The 17500-nt window shown below is 43.4% G+C and overlaps 2 protein-coding genes across 2 annotated transcripts in view; both read right to left on the reverse strand.

Moving 5' to 3' along the window:
• Positions 1-14121, reverse strand: part of LOC125034644 — a 14843-nt gene extending 722 nt beyond the window's left edge. The window contains exons 1-6 of the mRNA XM_047626546.1: positions 14056-14121; positions 13666-13754; positions 13331-13360; positions 12672-12790; positions 11514-11813; positions 10028-10183 (exon numbers count right to left, since the gene is read on the reverse strand). Of these exons, the coding sequence (XP_047482502.1) occupies positions 10028-10183; positions 11514-11813; positions 12672-12790; positions 13331-13360; positions 13666-13754; positions 14056-14121 (760 nt within the window). The remainder of the gene's footprint in view (positions 1-10027; positions 10184-11513; positions 11814-12671; positions 12791-13330; positions 13361-13665; positions 13755-14055) is intronic.
• A 151-nt stretch (positions 14122-14272) lies between these two features.
• Positions 14273-17500, reverse strand: part of LOC125034646 (splicing factor, arginine/serine-rich 19-like) — a 13000-nt gene continuing 9772 nt past the window's right edge. The window contains exons 4-6 of the mRNA XM_047626547.1: positions 15230-17500; positions 14821-15013; positions 14273-14413 (exon numbers count right to left, since the gene is read on the reverse strand). The exon at positions 15230-17500 is cut by the window's right edge and continues 193 nt beyond it. Of these exons, the coding sequence (XP_047482503.1) occupies positions 14273-14413; positions 14821-15013; positions 15230-17500 (2605 nt within the window). The remainder of the gene's footprint in view (positions 14414-14820; positions 15014-15229) is intronic.

Raw genomic sequence — 17500 nt, forward strand, 5'->3', positions numbered from 1 at the left:
GTGTTTCCATGACGGTCCTGTAGGCCTAAGCACATTATCCGTTTACCACAACACAACCGACACGATCAAAGATTCCTTCACTTAACTCAGTGCCGCCGGGAAAATGCTGTGCTCCTTTTTTTTGTGAAATGTCTCTGCACATAGTCACAAAATGAGTCAATTAGTAGACCTTGTGACCTTATCTGATTTCACATTTCCTTGAATTGGCGGGATTTTTTTTTTTTTTTTTTTTTTTATTAATGCTATGAATATCGATGGTATTATTTTTATCATAGACATTATAATTACTATAATGTTATTGACATTAATAACAGCAATATAAGATAACGTAATTTTTTTTAGAAAATCAAGGAAAAGGGTAAACAGGCAAGACAGGCAGCCTTCATAATTGACTCACTGATGACTTAGTACAAGTGTAGCCATTTATGTTTATAAAACAATTAATAAAGTAAACTCACATGTACGTACATGTCATGCCCGTCGGATTTGGGTTCATAAATGCAGTTATGGTAAACAACAAACTACGTCTACGTGAAAACCCAAACAAAGGCATTACCAGACCGTGCTTTGACAAAGGAAACGATATTGGCTCACACAGCGCCCCAAAACCAACATACACAAATATTCCCTCTCACAAAAATATCCGTTTACATGCGTCGTTTGCTATCACCTCCGCTGGATTAATCAAAAAGAGCGTTGCAAGCACGTGATTAAAAAACCCACTTCACAAATCTGTCGACAGTGTACTGAAAGGAGTGCGCATGTGTCACACCAACGTCACAAGCGATATGATAAGGTATCCGATCAAAGAGATAAAACTACTAATCTTATCGTACCCATATCGGCTCCTTCGACGCCTTGATGAACCAAAAAAAGCAAGACAAAGTTGCCTCGTAGTCCAATCTTTCTTTGTGTCAGAATTTATATATTTTTTTCATAACATCTGATTTCTTTTTGGGTGTCTGATCATTCGCTTATTACTTCTTATTGCTTCCTTCCCCCTACTCACTCTTATCTCTCCTTCTTTCTTACCCTTTCCCTCCTTCCCTCTTTTTTCGATGTCCGTCTCTGTCTCTTTTTTTTATGTTATTCTCTTCTCCTTTCGTCTTCTCTTTTCTTCTATTGTCTTCTCTTTTCTTTTCCCTTCTCTCCTCCTCTCTTTCTCTTTCTATATCTCCCTTTCCTTCTTTCTATCTCTCCCTTACCTTCTTTCCGTCTTTACCTCTCTCCCTTTCCTTATACCCCTCCTTTTCCCTCTCCCTTTCCTTCTTTCCCTCTCCCTCTCCCTCTCCTCCCCCTCTCTCTTTCTCACTATTTTATTTTCTCTCTCTCCCTTTCACCTTTACGGCTCAATATCTGTATGTTAATCTTACCTCCCCCCCCCCCTACCTCCTCCCCCCGTCATTTCCTCGCCTTCCACGCCCCCACACGGCCTGCACCGCGCCCAAGCACAGCGGCGTCCCAGCACAGGTTGTATGAAATTTTCGCTTTACAGTTCAAGGCCTAAAATAAATCCTGTGGAATTTTCGCCTTACAGTTCTATACCTAACGCGAGGTAAATTAAATTCTCGCTCTATCCTTCCAGGCCTAATGCAAGTCATCTGATATTCTAGCTCTAGACCGACGAGTTCTATGAAAGTCATAGCATTGCAATTCTAAACCCAAAAGCAAGCCCTGTATTCTCGCTACGCAGATTTTTGGTATGAAGAAGAAGAGGAAGAAGAAGAAAAGAAGAAGAAAAGAAGAAGAAGAAGAAGTAGAAGTAGAAGAAAAAGTAGAAGGAGAAGAAGAAAAAATAAGAAGAAAATATAAGAAAAGAAAAATCCCAAAGAATCTGAAGTTCTCGTCAAGCAGTTTTTAAACCCACTGCAAGTTCTGTGAAGTTCTCGCGTTCAAAGCTGGTGCTCCGTCGCAGTCTCTCTCTCACTCTCCCACACACTGGTCAGCTAAGGACTGGTTATCATTAGCGACTGTCTCGTTGTTAAATTAGTGGAGATATGAAGAACGGCTAATAAAAAAAGATAATGATATAGAGCTATGATAGAAGGTATCAATTTCATCGTTAGAACAGTGTGTGTGTGTGTGTGTGTGTGTGTGTGTGTGTGTGTGTGTGTGTGTGTGTGTGTGTGTGTGTGTGTGTGTGTGTGTGTGTGTGTGTGTGTGTGTGTGTGTGTGTGTGTGTGTGTGTGTGTGTGTGTGTGTGTGTGTGTGTATGTGTGTGTATGTGTGTGTATGTGTGTGTGTGTGTGTATGTGTGTGTGTGTGTGTGTGTGTGTGTGTGTGTGTGTGTGTGTGTGTGTGTGTGTGTGTGTGTGTGTGTGTGTGTGTGTGTGTGTGTGTAGGATTTTTTACGTTCTTGCACATGTGTTACTCTTCCATCTTTTTTTTTCAATTTGACCAAAGAACAAACCAACACATCCCTCTAACCTAAATCACGCATTCCTCCCCAAAAACGTGAAAACATGATAAAATAAACGAGAGAGAGAAAGAAAAAAACAAAACAAATCCGTGACTAGACGAAAGGAAAAGAAATAAGTAAAATGAATAAGGGAGAGAGAAAAAATAGACACGGTTAAAAGTTGTCCGCGAAAATGGCTGCGAACCCAACCCTCTTGCAAGTTTAACCTTTGAACCGTTCCTTCTGAGGCGACTGAAATCCACAACATAGAATACGATAGCTAAGGAAAAGAAGAAAAAGGAGGGAAAGGAGAAAAACAGCAACACAAAGCAATAACAAGCAATGGCGAAATAACAAGCATGAGGCCGCGACTTATAAAGAAAGAAGGAAAAAGAAAGAATGAAAGAGAGAGAGAGAGAGAGAGAGAGAGAGAGAGAGAGAGAGAGAGAGAGAGAGAGAGAGAGAGAGAGAGAGAGAGAGAGAGAGAGAGAGAGAGAGAGAGAGAGAGAGAGAGTTCGTCGGCGGGTGGTGCCATGACGTCATCACCCTACACACATGCACGAGTAGGTTAGTTTACGGCGGCCTTTATCGACTGTTGGCCTTACCCCTCCCCCCCTCCCTTTTCCCTACCCTCCCTTTAACTTACCCTCCTTCTTGTCCTTCCCCTCTACCTTCCACCCCTTCTTTCCCCCTTCTCCCTCCCTTCCCCCCCTCTGCTTACCCCAGCACAAAAAGCCTGTTCGCTGTCGCCAAGCAGGCCGTAAAAGACTGAGAAATTTAAAAGACTCAAACGCTGGATTACAATCTATGCATTATCCTCATGACTATCGCCGAAGCAGTCGCTTTTCTCGTATTCATGGCACCGTCGGTGGCACTGTTCGGAGCCGAGTGCAGCGGTGACAGCGCGGCACTGAATCCGAATCTCGCGTTACAGCAGAACGTGACAACTACGCCGTGCGGGCTATTTACTCCCTCCCGCCAGCCATACCTGGTCATCGCCATCAAGCTTTTCCGCTCTCGCACGCTCCTGCTCTCGCCCGTTCCCACTCACAGATATAGGCACAGAGAGACAGACACATAGACACATAGACACACAAACAAGCAGGCACACACAAGTGACCTGCCAGTGCCCCCAGTGCTAGGGCGGAGTGCGTGCGTATGACCTTCCCTGAACAGTTTTGCTGACCGCGCGGCCGCTGTGTCTCAAGCAAGCTCTTCTCAAACAACATTGGATCCTAAACAAACCGCTGGTCAAGATGACATCGCCTTCGCTCAGGACATGAAGGTGAGAGGGCAGAAGGTGAGAGGGCATGTCGTATAAACTGGGTGCATTGAATCTAATTTCTGTAATCAAGTATGCTTATATGTATGTATGTATGTATGTGTTTATGTATGCATATACGTATGAATGTATGCTTATATGTATGTATGTATGTATGTGTTTATGTATGCATGTACGTATGAATGTATGTATGTTGCATGTATGTATGTATGCTTGTATGTATGAATGCCTGTATGTATTAGGTATGAATGGATGATCTATATCTAAATAGTTAAATACTTATACATACATTCACACACACACACACACACACACACACACACACACACACACACACACACACACACACACATATATATATATATATATATATATATTATATTATATATATTACATATTATATATATATATATATATATATATATATATATATATATGTATGTATGTATATATATATTCTTCAACACATATATACATTAACAAATTTTCTTTCTTCTCGTCTAAGCATTCCCACAATCGCTACAGGAAGACGCTCTCACTATCTCCCAAGTTAAGCGTGGAATAAACATCAAGAACACCTGCTGAGACAAACACGGCGTTGAATTAATCTTCTGAGCTAAAGGTAGTCACCGCCCATATGCTGGGAGGGAGGGAGGGAGGGAGGGAGGGAGGGAGGAGGGAGAGAGAGAGAGAGAGAGAGAGAGAGAGAGAGAGAGAGAGAGAGAGAGAGAGAGAGAGAGAGAGAGAGAGAGAGAGAGAGAGAGAGAGAGAGAGAGAGATTGAATTTCCATCTCACCTTTACGAACAGACAGACACAGAATAAAAAAAAAAAAAAAAAAAAATCCAACTTCAGACTGCAAATCGACAACCACAGCACAACAGAAACGAGGGAACCGCAGCCCCAGAAGAAGGCAGAAGGACGCGAGGAGGCGAAGGGCCGCGTCCCGGGCAGCTCCTTCGTTAAACCGAACACCAACAGGATGTCGAGGCGTCGAACTGGCCTCAGGGGGGAGGCAGGACACCGCCGCCCCGCCCTCCCCCCTCCCCCCTCCCCCCTCCCCGAAGGCGAGGTCGACGGCTCACAGGGGAGACATCTACATATATAAGGGATGACCTTCGCTGACCTTTATCTTTGGGGGGAAAGAGTGATAATGAGAGAAAGAAGGATAAGGACACACGGGGGAAAATATATATAGAAGAGGAGGAGAAAGACGTGAAATGGAGAGGGAGGACGACAGGAAGGCAGGGAAAGATAAGAAGAAGAGAAAACAAAAAGAAAGATACACGTCTAAAAATAGAAAGACATCATTGAGTCAAAAATAATATCAATAATGGAAAATGTCATGAAAAAAGTGAGCAACAACAGAAGTCTGGTCGATTGCGTGATGGTCGGCCGCTATCATTACAAAGGAAATAAGTCACGAGTCAATATAATTCACAACTTGATCCGTCGGGTATTTCAACAGCGATCAAAATGCAATTATCAAGAGAAAACCGAATATATGTTGTCTGTATGCCTAGGCTAGGAATATACACGTGCGCACATGCATGTACACAAATACAAACATACAAACAAACACACACACACACACACACACACACACACACACACACACACACACACACACACACACACACACACACACACACACACACACACACACGCACACACACACACACACATACAGACCGACACACACAAATGTACACATTAAGGCGCGCGCGGGCATATACACACGATGCTGGGTGCGTGAGAGACGGTCGCATCAGCTAAATTCTGAGATGACACCACACCACCGCCACAGCTGTGCACAGCAGTGAACATAATATTACCATCATACTAACAATCACACTGTAACGGCCAGCCACAGTACCCTCGATGAGACACTGTGAACATTCAAAAGTGTACGCATGTGCTGTGAAATCTAATCCTGGATCTTTCGCTCTCGCCCTTTCAGATGGTCTCTTTTTGCTCCCTTATTTTCGCTCGGTCAAGCGAGAAATTTCTCAAAATGAGGAAGCGAGAAAAATTAGGTCAAGGAGACACACCCTCACCCAACTTTACATAATCCCAGAGTCACTCTCGGGAATATAAACCCTGTAAATGACCCTCCAGCCTTAAAATACACACGCTCTCACACTTAAACCATATGCATACGTATAGACCATGCACACATGCGCGCGCGCGCGCATGCAAACAAGCAGACACATATGCACGCACACACACACACACACACACACACACACACACACACACACACGAACAAAACTACAAAACAACAAACCAATAACAAAAGATACAAAACAAAGCAAATAATACCTAAACAAACACACAAAAACAAAGAAACTGTCAAACGCGCCGAGAGAAAAGATCCACAGAGAGCAAATTAAAAGATGAAGCAAAACAGGGACTACAGTGTACTACTTTCCATCTACGCGGGTCCTGTTCATCACTTTACTCTCCACTCAAGTTATTACTGCGTGGGATCCCTAGTGGTGCCCTGTTTGTTTGTTTGTTGTTTCAGTAACTCCATTATCCGCGCGCGCTTAGCTGGGCCGGCTGGGGTGGCTATTGATAGATTAGATGATAGATGTAATAGCGTTCGTGTCTCGATTCTATCTTTAACCCGTGGGTCTGGTTTTTGCACTCGGGAGGATGGACAACGAGAGAAAAGAAAGGGGGAGGGAGGGGGGAGGGAGGGAGAGAGTGTGTATGTGTGTGAGAGAGAGAGAAGATAAGAAGACTGCCTGGAGAAACTGGAAGGGAGAGGGAGAGGGAGAGGGAGAGGGAGATGGAGAGGGAGAGAGAGAGAGAGAGAGAGAGAGAGAGAGAGAGAGAGAGAGAGAGAGAGAGAGAGAGAGAGAGAGAGGGAGAGGGAGAGGGAGAGGGAGAGGGAGAGGGAGAGGGAGAGAGAGAGAGAGAGAGAGAGAGAGAGAGAGAAGAGAGAGAGAGAGAGAGAGAGAGAGAGAGAGAGAGAGAGAGAGAGAGAGAGAGAGAGAGAGAGAGAGAGAGAGAGAGAGAGAGAGAGAGAGAGAGTAGATGCGGTGCAAGTAAACAAACATGAGTCTTGCTATGTACAAGCACGTGTACTCTACCTACAGTCCATGCAAGAGCGAAACAAGCGAAGGCTGCAGAGCGCGCCCCTTCCCCGCATGCCATAAAACGATTCAAGTTTCTCACGCAATAAAACCTTCATCGTCATCGGTCGGCCTTTCAACACAATTCACCAATGGCCAGATTCAGCGCATTGTGACCCGCCTGGCTGGTCGCAATCACGATATCACATATGCAACTACAGCAACCCGACATAACAATGACCCTTCGTTGGATCGGCGAAAAAAAAAGAACAAAATAAAATCGTTCGTGGCCCATACACAAACAAAAAAACACCAAACACAATCAACGTGTCACTTTCTTCTGTCAGCTCGCGGAGTTTGCTTGCGTGTGCGTGTGTGCGTTTTCCACCTGCAGTTGAGGCACTCTGGTCTCCCTCCAGCGGCGAGCAGTGCCAAGCTGGACGGTGAGGCTCGGAATCCACACTGCCTGCCTCTCCCCTGACCCCGCGCCGGGGGTGTGTACGTATGTCGATGCGACGGAGGGAGGGAGGGAGAGGTTGGCTGCCACCGCGAGGCGATTCTTTCTCTCTTTCTCTCTCTCTCTCTCTCTCTCTCTCTCTCTCTCTCTCTCTCTCTCTCTCTCTCTCTCTCTCTCTCTCTCTCTCTCTCTCTCTCTCTCTCTCAATTCTTCTCTTTTCTCCCTACAACCACCTCTTATTTTTTTATCTTTCCTTCTACATCTCGGCCCCCCCCCCCCTCTTCCCTCTCCTCTTTCTCTCATTTTATCATAATGTTTCTCTTCCTCTCTCACTTTATCATTAATGTTTATTTTCCTCTCTCACTTTCTTTCTTCTTTTTTATTTCCCTCATCTCTCTTCTCTTCTCTTCATCTCCCCTTCTCTACCCCCTCCCTCTTCTCTTCCCTTTCCCTTTCTTCTCTTCTCCACTTTTCCTTTCCCTCCCTTCTCTTCTCTACTTATCTCCTCTCTCTTCTCTCATTTTTTCACTCTTTCTTCCTCTCTTATTCCCTCCTCCTCTTTCCCTTTGTCCTCTCTTCTTTCGTTCCTCCTACCCCCTTCTTCCCCTCCCTCTTTATTTCTTTAAACCCTTCTCTCACCTCCTCATCTCTACTTCCCACATTCGTACCATACCAGTCGAAGGCCCGACCTACGATATAAACAGCCGGTCGAAGACTCACTGCAAATCGAAGCCAATGAAGCAAAGGAACATCTCCCCATTTACCGTATGTATCTATATATTTATTTCCTACTGCTAAATTAAACTCCGACTGATATTCGTGACCTAATTCGAGAATCTGAACACATGCCTGTCAGCTACGACGCATTTAAACAGGTGATTAAATTCCAAGCTGCGTATTAACTTAAATAAAACTCGTATCATTACATAAACGCACAGTCAGTCCGTTAATCCGTAACTTAAGTGTGGGACTGAGATAAGCATCCAAGGTAAACAATCAGGATAATCAATCACATTATGATCAAGCTAATCAATTAATCAAGTTGAAATGTTTTCGGTTAAACAACGGAACGACGAAATGGATTGCGACATAAACTGAAATATTATTCCATAATTCGAGCACTGATTTATCTGTGTCGGCGTAGTATTAAAACGCGTAGATTTCTGCAGGATTAAAGTACCGTACGATATCTTCTCATTCGGCTGATGTGATTATGGAAATTTGGTCATTTGATTACTACAGGAGCCTACTAGCTCATGTGTCTGTCATATAACACAGTTGGAACGACATAATATGTTCACTTTCTTTTTTTTCTAATTCCTATTTTTTTTTCAAGCCTGCCTTATTTACATGTCATTTAAATACATTAAATACCAACAAACTTAAATTGAAACACAAAATCACACACCATAATCTGTTTATTGCATATTCTACGTGCTAAAAAATTCTATAACTTCTTACATAAAATATTTATGGACCAGCTACAATATGTGATCTTTACAACGAACATTATGAGAAGTCAAAGACTGATTTCTAGTACTGAAAGAAATGAAAAATCACACTGAGAAAGCCCCCTAATCACCACTACATCTCTCTTCATTTCTATTGAAGTGATTCTGTGATCCCAATCAGTATATACCTGACTACATCTCCCAAACACATTTCTTTTCAGACGGACACAAAAACATGAACCATATGGACAACTGATCAGCTTATCTGTGATATTAAAATATGTCTTTATGAAGTCCTTCCTTCAACTCCTAGCAAACATATATCCTAGAAACAATCACTCACACTACAGAAATAAGTGACCATCTACTCCATGCAAAAGATACTGCTTTTCTCTTGCCTTATAACATTCCTGAACACTTGTGTCAGAACTCTCATCCAAACAAGTATCAGTATACACCCCGGGTTTTCGATTGAGAATGTTTACTATGACCCCAAATTTTTTTGTACATGAAGAAATGTTTATATCTATATTACCTAAAGTGTGTGACTACATAGTAGAATAATTTGCAATACTTCTAATATCTTGTATTGAAATACAAAAATTGTAACATTGTCTTTTAATTATTAAAATATAAACCTATTATTATGACTTTGTAGTGGAAAATCCCTCTACAAATAAACAGTGTAGGGAAAAAGATTTTACTAACTTATTTTCAAGATTATTAAAAACTAAGGGGCAATACAGGAAGTAATTAACTTATAATTAATGTGATGAAATCAGACTAGCTAGGGGAAACATGTTTACTATGACCCTAGACTCTCCTTGTACTTAAATAAATGTTTATGTAAAGTGTATGACTACTTGCAGTATAATAACTCACAAAACTTTTAATATGTTGTATTCAAATACAAAATTTGTAACAACATGCCCTTTTAAATTATTGAAAACAAATCTGTTATTATGACTTTCTAATGGAAAAACCTGTTTACGAATAAACAGTGTAAGGAAAAAGACCAAATTATTTCTAATATTACTAAAGAAGACCTTTTGCATTACCGAGGGTAATGCAAAAGGTAAGGATGTTACAGTTGATGTAATGAAATCTAGGGAAGGAAAATGTGTCTAGAAGCTAGTACCATGTATATCTGTGATAAAATGCATGTTTGTGTGAACTCTACAAATATCACCTATTGAGGTATGGTGACTGTAATATGTTAGTGAGCAGGAATTTTCTTTTTGATATAGTAATATCTTTGGCAAATTTCCAGATAGATATTTACCAGTACATTAAATCAAATATAAATTCTGATGCAGATAAAGCAGTTGACATTACTACACCGTATGAAAGAGTGTACTTACCTCTCACTCCATCGGAAGAGTTGTCCTCCTCAGGTTCATTGAAGGAGGTCTTCCTGCTTCCTGCTCGTCTTCTGGGTGAGGAGCCAGGAGTCAAGCCCTGGAGGACCTCCCCAGCGTTCCTTAACACAGCTTCACGAGCTGCTCGGAATCCACTCGCTGTCATCAAAATCAAGCGTTAGTTAGGACTGAAAATGGTGATCTGTATAATGTGTTGGAAAAACTAGGAAGTTCACTTACAGAAAGAGTGTAATCTGGTCTACATTTTACAGAGCTGGTTACATAGAGTAGGCCATTACAGGGAATTGCTTTCAGGCAAAGAACTTTTTGCAGTATAAGAGGAATATATTTGGAAACCACTTTGGAAAATGGCATTATGTACAAGTATGTCTCTAGAAAAAAAGTAATGACCTAATTTATGTCTTCAGCTTAGTGCATAACAAAAAATCTTTCAGAATATTCAGGTCTAGGCCAGGTCTAGGCAGGGATTGGTCACCTGTGTAAAGTAGGTACCTTAGCTACTAAATTCAGTATGACAGAATTTGAAGAGAAAATAATATACACCATAAACACTGGATATCCTAAACAGGATGAATCATGTATTTAGTCCCCAGTATAGTACATATATACATGAATTATGGAGGTAACATAATCTACATACATTTTTAAAATTAAACTTTTCTTTCAAATACTTGTATATCTATATATATAATTATCTACACAATTGCATCCGACTTAATCTTATGAATTCACAATGTTTTCTTTAGACAATGCCTTTCAATAAAAGGGGCAGTTTCTTAACAAAAGTCAAACAGTCCTGACATATAATGCTACTATGTCTTATTCAGCTAAGCATTCTTAGTCATCTGAGTATTCTGATTCTTTTTACAAGGTGAAGGTGGGTTTCAGTGGCTAACACTAAGAAAGTATCTAATGACAGAGACAACAAATTGAAGAAAAGAGACATCATAGACATTACAAGTGAACATGATATTAAATTTGACAGATCATGTTCTTACAAAAATCAGTACTTGACAGACAATGTAATCTTTTGTTTCTTGCCAGAGGCAGAACATGTAAGGCTATTTCTATAAAATCATGCAGTCCCAAAAATATGCACAGCAGAAAAAGATGCCTTCCATGTTTTGCAGTCTTTGTGAATATCACACACATGTGATGATCAAACATGGTGGGATAGCTAACAAGCACAGCATTCAACAGCCTACAAATCATGCTATTTATGCCTCTATTCTGAAACAGCTTTTGTGTTGTTATCAGACAAGGAAGCAAAATCTTTGTATAAGCAAATTGGCAGTCATAACTCAAATAAATAAACAAATGCAAAAAAAACAAAAACATACTCGTCTGATACACACACATATATATTTGCATATATGAATTTCTCAAGAGCGGTTTCAAAAATATGTTGGGCACGGAGGTTTCAGTGACGATTAGGATTTCACTATGAGGTTGGAGAGCTTGTTAGTACCTAGGTCCTGCTCCTCAGTGGGGGTTCCTGCAGTTGGGGGGGTCACAGCCTGGTGGTTGTTAAGGGCGTGTGCATGGGCCACCTCCTCCATGGTAACTGGCTGTGTTCTGAAGCGAGTGGATCGGGAGCGCCGACGCGAGCCCTGAACACTGTCGGTGGGGAGAGCTGCTGGTCTGCGCTCTTCCTCCAACAAGCGGGTCCAAAGGGCCACACGTGCCCCCACACTGTTACTGTCCCAGGTCTTGTGTTTTTCATCCTGACTGCTACTAGAGCCTCCTGTGGTGCCACCCATCCATGGCACTAGTTATTGGAGCATATTAGGTCAGGTCAGGCAGAAGGAGATTGAATGGGGAAGTAACAGAACTTTTTCCTTTTTTATTTTCGTAAGTTATACCTCAAGGTTACAGGATAAGCAGAGTCAGGCTTTCCAATTGTGGGCATAGAATTTTTTTTAAGGAAATAATTCCAATGTTATATATGTTGTAAGGATTACCACAGTCTTGGTAAAGCCATTCTCCTCAACATGTTATTATGGATTAGTAAAATCTATGTGAAATATGAAATTTCTTTCAATATCTGTTTTGTTATGGGTACACTTTCATCCTAATTCTCTGTGGTTTTGTGTTAAAAGTCATGTCTTTCATTTTCTTACTACAGTCATTTATCATAAAGATAACATATTTAAATAAAGCCTAAATTAAAATTAACTATGAGGACAATTAAAGAGAAAGAACCAATATTAATTAAACTTCATATGAAAAACTTGTGGTATTTTTATGATGCACAGTAACTGAAAGACAAGATAATGTGTGATAGTGTGCCATATGGAAACTGCAGCAGCGGGTGGCAGTAGCAGCTTCATTCCGCCAGTATCATGTGACAGTACGACTTATGGTTAAAGGGCCATGTCATAGCACAGGGCTAGTAGCAGGCCTGAAGCCTAAAACAACATGCACATGCAATAAAAACAAACTCAAGCTGACTGATCTTGTAGGATCACAGAATGAGTGTTTCAGATCAAAATGCGAGTTGGCATGAAATAGCTGCACCTTGTGGGGTACCTCTAGAAATTATTGTCATGGGACTTGCAAAATCAATCAAATCAGGGTTGCCCACTATAACATTCCAACTCAAGGAAAGGTCTCTCTGGTAACTCACGTGATTCTCTCCGTGCTGGTGTGCAGTCCGAGTCGTGAGAGGCTGATGCAGAGTCAGAAGCGTCAGCCATTCTTGCTGCCTGACTCACCTCATCCTCTGTCACAGGTTGAGTTGCGTGCCTGGTGGAAGAATGAGTTGTAATTGACGAAATTGTTCAGATTTTGGATATTCAGAAACTGACCATACATAATTATTTGTTTTTTAAAGAATCACATTAATTCAGTTTCTAAAATAATTAGTTTCTATTGCCTGTGCATCAAGAGTAACCATCATTTTTCAACATTTGCTGTATGTGGTTGATGAAGCAAACTATTCTAAAGTTAGTGAAATATTACACAATGATAAATACAGTTCACTTCACAAACACACAACTAGTGATAAGAGGTTGGCACATGATTGTAGATATTACTACATATTGCAAATAGATCACAAAGTGTGTACAAATTATGCAATACATACTACATGTGTAGCTTAAGAGTGAAAACACTAATATAAGCTGTGTAATCAACTCCTTCATAAAGATATTTTATAATCAATAACTTTTGTATAATAAATACATCAGTTTTGAGGAGGAAGAAGTAACAAGAAAAATAAGAGCGTTAGACAACTACTGTACATGAAGCACCTACTTTTATTGTAAAAATATATTAGTTTCTTACGTTTCAAAGAAGTTTGCTATCTTGTCACATCTAGGAAATGACATGAAATTCATATTACTTTCACTATATTCGATAAAGTCTTGAGTTAAAAAACAAAACAAATGACAACTAGGAACAAATGACAATGATCAAGTAAGTTACCTATAGTTTATGAACTGTCTCTAGCTAAACGTCATAATCAAAACATTATTGTCAAACTTACACATATGATATAAAAGAAAAGAAAAGAAAAATCAGACATTTTTCAGTCATAATTGGTAAAAACTGTGAAAACAATCAATATGATGTTGATTTAGAATACAGACACAACAATTTGTATCAATAAGTTCACTAACCTTGTTCCTCGTTCTCTTCTACTTCCAAAGCGTGTGGAACGAGTAGATCCCGAGCTCGTGTCTCCAGGCTTCTTCTGTTCACGCTCCAACTGTAAGAAAGAATGCACAAGAGCTGTACTTCAAATGAACAAACACTCAGTTTTCCCTGTGTGCAAAGGCTTGGTGGACTTTTTATTTCACTTGGCCATAAACTTCATCAGGGTAAAGCCCCCTGGCCCTCATGGCCTCTACACATTTTACTCCTACACCTGTCTTGGTTTACACTTTCCTCTCCCTCTCCTGTCCTTTTCCATCACCTCATTTATCATTTCCCTCCCTCCTTTTTCACATGCATATACTATTTCAACCTTCTCAATTCCTTATCCCTTCCATTGAAATTAATAATCTCACCATAACTGTTTCTAACGTTCTTTTATCAGCCTGATTCATTGGCCTCTTCTCTGTGCCATACACCATTACTGACTAAATGCAGTCTCCCTAGCCTACTACTAACTACTACTTTGGGGCCTCCAGTTCTATCTACCCTGTCTCCTAAGAAACAAAACAACTTTCCCCACTGCATGTTTACAATCTCCTACCTTCAACTGTCTTAGATCTTCACCCTCACTTACTGGCACCAGATTTCTACTACATCACAGATACAAAGTCTGTTACTCTCACCAAGCTTTGATTCCTGAATACCTGCTGTGAATCCAACTGCTGCACTATGTGAACCAAGATCAGTGTCAAAGTCCTTTTCACTCTTGTTCTACAGGGTCATCCCTAGACTTCTCTGCTTTTATAATATCTTGCTAGCTTTCAACCTCAGTTCTTTGCTTCCAATCACTTATTTCCATTTCTTTAGTTCTAAATTATCAGTAGCCTTGTGTAAATAGAATCTGTACTAGCTAATTCATTTTTTTTGTACTTCCCACCATGAAAACTTTTTTTGTGATTTATGTTAAAATCATGATTGGAAAAGTTTTAAACATTTCAGTGAAAAGTCATTGCTATGTATATCAAAGATTTTTTATATTCTAACATAATTCTTTTTTTACTAAAACTAAAAATGAGACAAAATAAATCATATGTATATACAGCAGTATGAAGACAAATGGATAAAGCCATACTTGTATGTTTCATATCACAATGCACACTAACTTATTTTCAACTTACCTGTGCAAAGAATGCAGCTCTCTGTGAAACAGAGGACGGGGTGTCGGGCGTGGAGTCAAGGCTGGAGGTCATGGCACTGTTGAAGGCCTCTACCACTGGACGGTCCAAAAATGCTTCGTTGATGGCCTCGGCACTCTCCCCTGTCAATGCAGGTTCTGCCACCAAGCTGTAGGCTCCGTTTCGCCTGCTCTCTCTGAAAGGGATATTTGAGTCAGTAGCTATTGTGACAGTAATGGCAGAATTGGTGAAAGAAGTAATACTAGTTGCAATATTTCAATGACAATAAGAGCAATAATAGTAATAACAAACATAATAAAAAAAAATAGTTATAATTTTAACATATTTACCATCGTGGTATTTACATAACAACAATAGAAAATAAAAACAAGGAACATTAGTCAAGTCTTACCTTTCAGTCTCCGGTGTCCTGATGTTATTTAGGAAGGCAGACGTGACCTTGGGTCGTGCCCCTGGACTGCGAGTGGGCGTAGGGGATCTCGGAGCAGGAGGTCGAACTGGTTCCTGCCGAGCGGCCTCCATGCCCGCCACACGTTCAGCCACACTCAGAGGTCGCTCCCCTGACCGGGCCACTGAAGCCTCTTCCCTTTTGGTGAGAGCCACAAGGGAAGGACTCACAGGCCGGTTAGGGGTACTGCTGGGGGACTCCGCCTCAGCGTCCCCTGGGCCTAGGGACCGTCGAGATCTCAGGATTGCGCCCAGTTCGCTGTCCATTTGGTCGAAGCGTGCAGGTGAGTGTGCGCCGCGCTTCTTTAAAATGCCATGCGCAGGTGTAGCGCTGGGCGCGGGGGGAGAGCGCCCCCTCATCCTGATTGCAGACTCTGGGGCAGAATCACTTCTAACCCTGACACTAGGCAGGTCACTCTCTACATCTTCTCCATCTGACACATGAAGGCGCAGACGAACGCCGTCTGTGGTGTCACGACGCTTGAGGATTGGGCGCAACTCCCCTTCGCCTTCGCTGTCATATCTAGGTGACCTCTTAAGGATAGGATTGGGTGAGATGACGCCCTCGGAGCGGTCAAGGTCCTCTCTGCTCCGACCACCCTTCAGGATGGATCTGGGTCTGTCATCCAGCTCATCGTCGGTCGAAGATTTTTTCTTCAAGATCGGACGAGGTTCGAAGTGTTCTAACTCCTCGGCGCTGCTCTTTTTCTTGAGGATGGGCCGAGGCTCACCCTCCTGCGCATCCAGACTAGAAGTGCGGGAGGATGTCTTACGCTTGAGGATGCCATGCGGCTCTGGGGTGGTGGGGCGATCCGGCATCACATCTTCGCGGGAGGACCGGCGCTTCAGGATGGACTGCGGGTCCGGGGAGTTTGTGCGTGGGGAATCCCCATCCAGGGAGCAGCGGCGCGGCATGCACCTGCCGCTGCCTCGGTGCTCGGGGCTTCTCAGGGGAGAAGTGTCGGATCCCTCGTCCTCTTCATCCTCGAGATGACGGTGCTGGAGGCCAAGTACTACTTCCTCTGGCGGCGGAGAGACACTTTCGTCCATGAAGGCAACATAATCCGGGGGCCCTGAAGGTCCAGCGGGGGCGCCAGGGATTCTCTCGCCCCCTGACGCCGCTTGGCTTTCTCTCTTTGTCTCCTTCTTCTTCACTTCCTTTTCATTAGCCATCCGCTTACTTTCTTTACCACGCCCTTCAGAGCCCCCGACCCAGTTTTTCTGGCCAGTGTCAGAAAGAACACCCGTGACGGCAGCTGGCGAAGGCTGAGACCTTTCGCTAGCTGCTTCCATGCCTGCGGCGCCCAGGTCTCGACGACGCGAAGTGCCCGGGGACTCCCTCCTGCCCGAGGATGTCACGGTGGTCAGGTACTGCTCGCACTCGTGAACCATCGTATCAGCACTCTCGGGGGTGACGGCTGTGTCCTCTGACAGGCGATCCGCTCGATCCATGGCATCCCTGGCACGTGCCGTGAGGGCCTCCAGCCTCGAACTCATCACCTCCGCGTTTGGCAGAGAGGGGGATGCCAGGGGCGGCGACGAGGCTTCGCCACCCTCAGCGTCGGATGTACCCGTAGGAGTAGAGATGTCACCCGATCTCCCCCCACTGTTGCTGTCGATCTTGAGGTTCATGTCGGACTTGGAGAGGCGGTCGCCCTTCTTGGGCTTCTGCTGCTCCCGGAAGAAGTCGTTCTTGGCCCCGGTCGCGGCGCCGTTTGTGGATTCGTCCCGCTTCTCCCTTCGCGCTGCGAGGAAGCAGGTGCCGGTGTCAGATGGCTTCCTAAGGGACGAGCGAAGGGCTGCGGGTCGGAGTCCCTCAGGGGCGAGGGGCGGCTTGTCCAGCACTACGGAGGACGGGCGGGACGTTGGCGGGGTGCTGACCACGCCGGGGGACGCTAAGGACGTGTTGTCTTTGGGGCGAAGGACGTCGGGAATATCAGGTTTCCTCAGGGGCGCTAGCTTGGGAGGAACCTTCCGTGTGCTCAGACCCTCTTCGTTCTCCGAGGAAGCACTCACCCGGCGCGCGCTCGAGGCGTCGCTGGCCGCGTTCGTGCCGAAGAGAACCTGCTGGTGGGCGTGGCGGCCGTGGCGGGAGTCGAGGGTGGAGGGCGCGGACTGCGTTCCCTGAGGGCTGCCTGGGGCTGGCTGGGCGGGCTGGATGGGCTGGAAGGTGTTGGGGGGAGGGGCCGGGGGCGGCTGCGGCGAGGGGTGCCTG

The sequence above is a fragment of the Penaeus chinensis genome, chromosome 18, assembly GCF_019202785.1.
Source record: "Penaeus chinensis breed Huanghai No. 1 chromosome 18, ASM1920278v2, whole genome shotgun sequence".
NCBI classification, from domain to species: domain Eukaryota; kingdom Metazoa; phylum Arthropoda; class Malacostraca; order Decapoda; family Penaeidae; genus Penaeus; species Penaeus chinensis.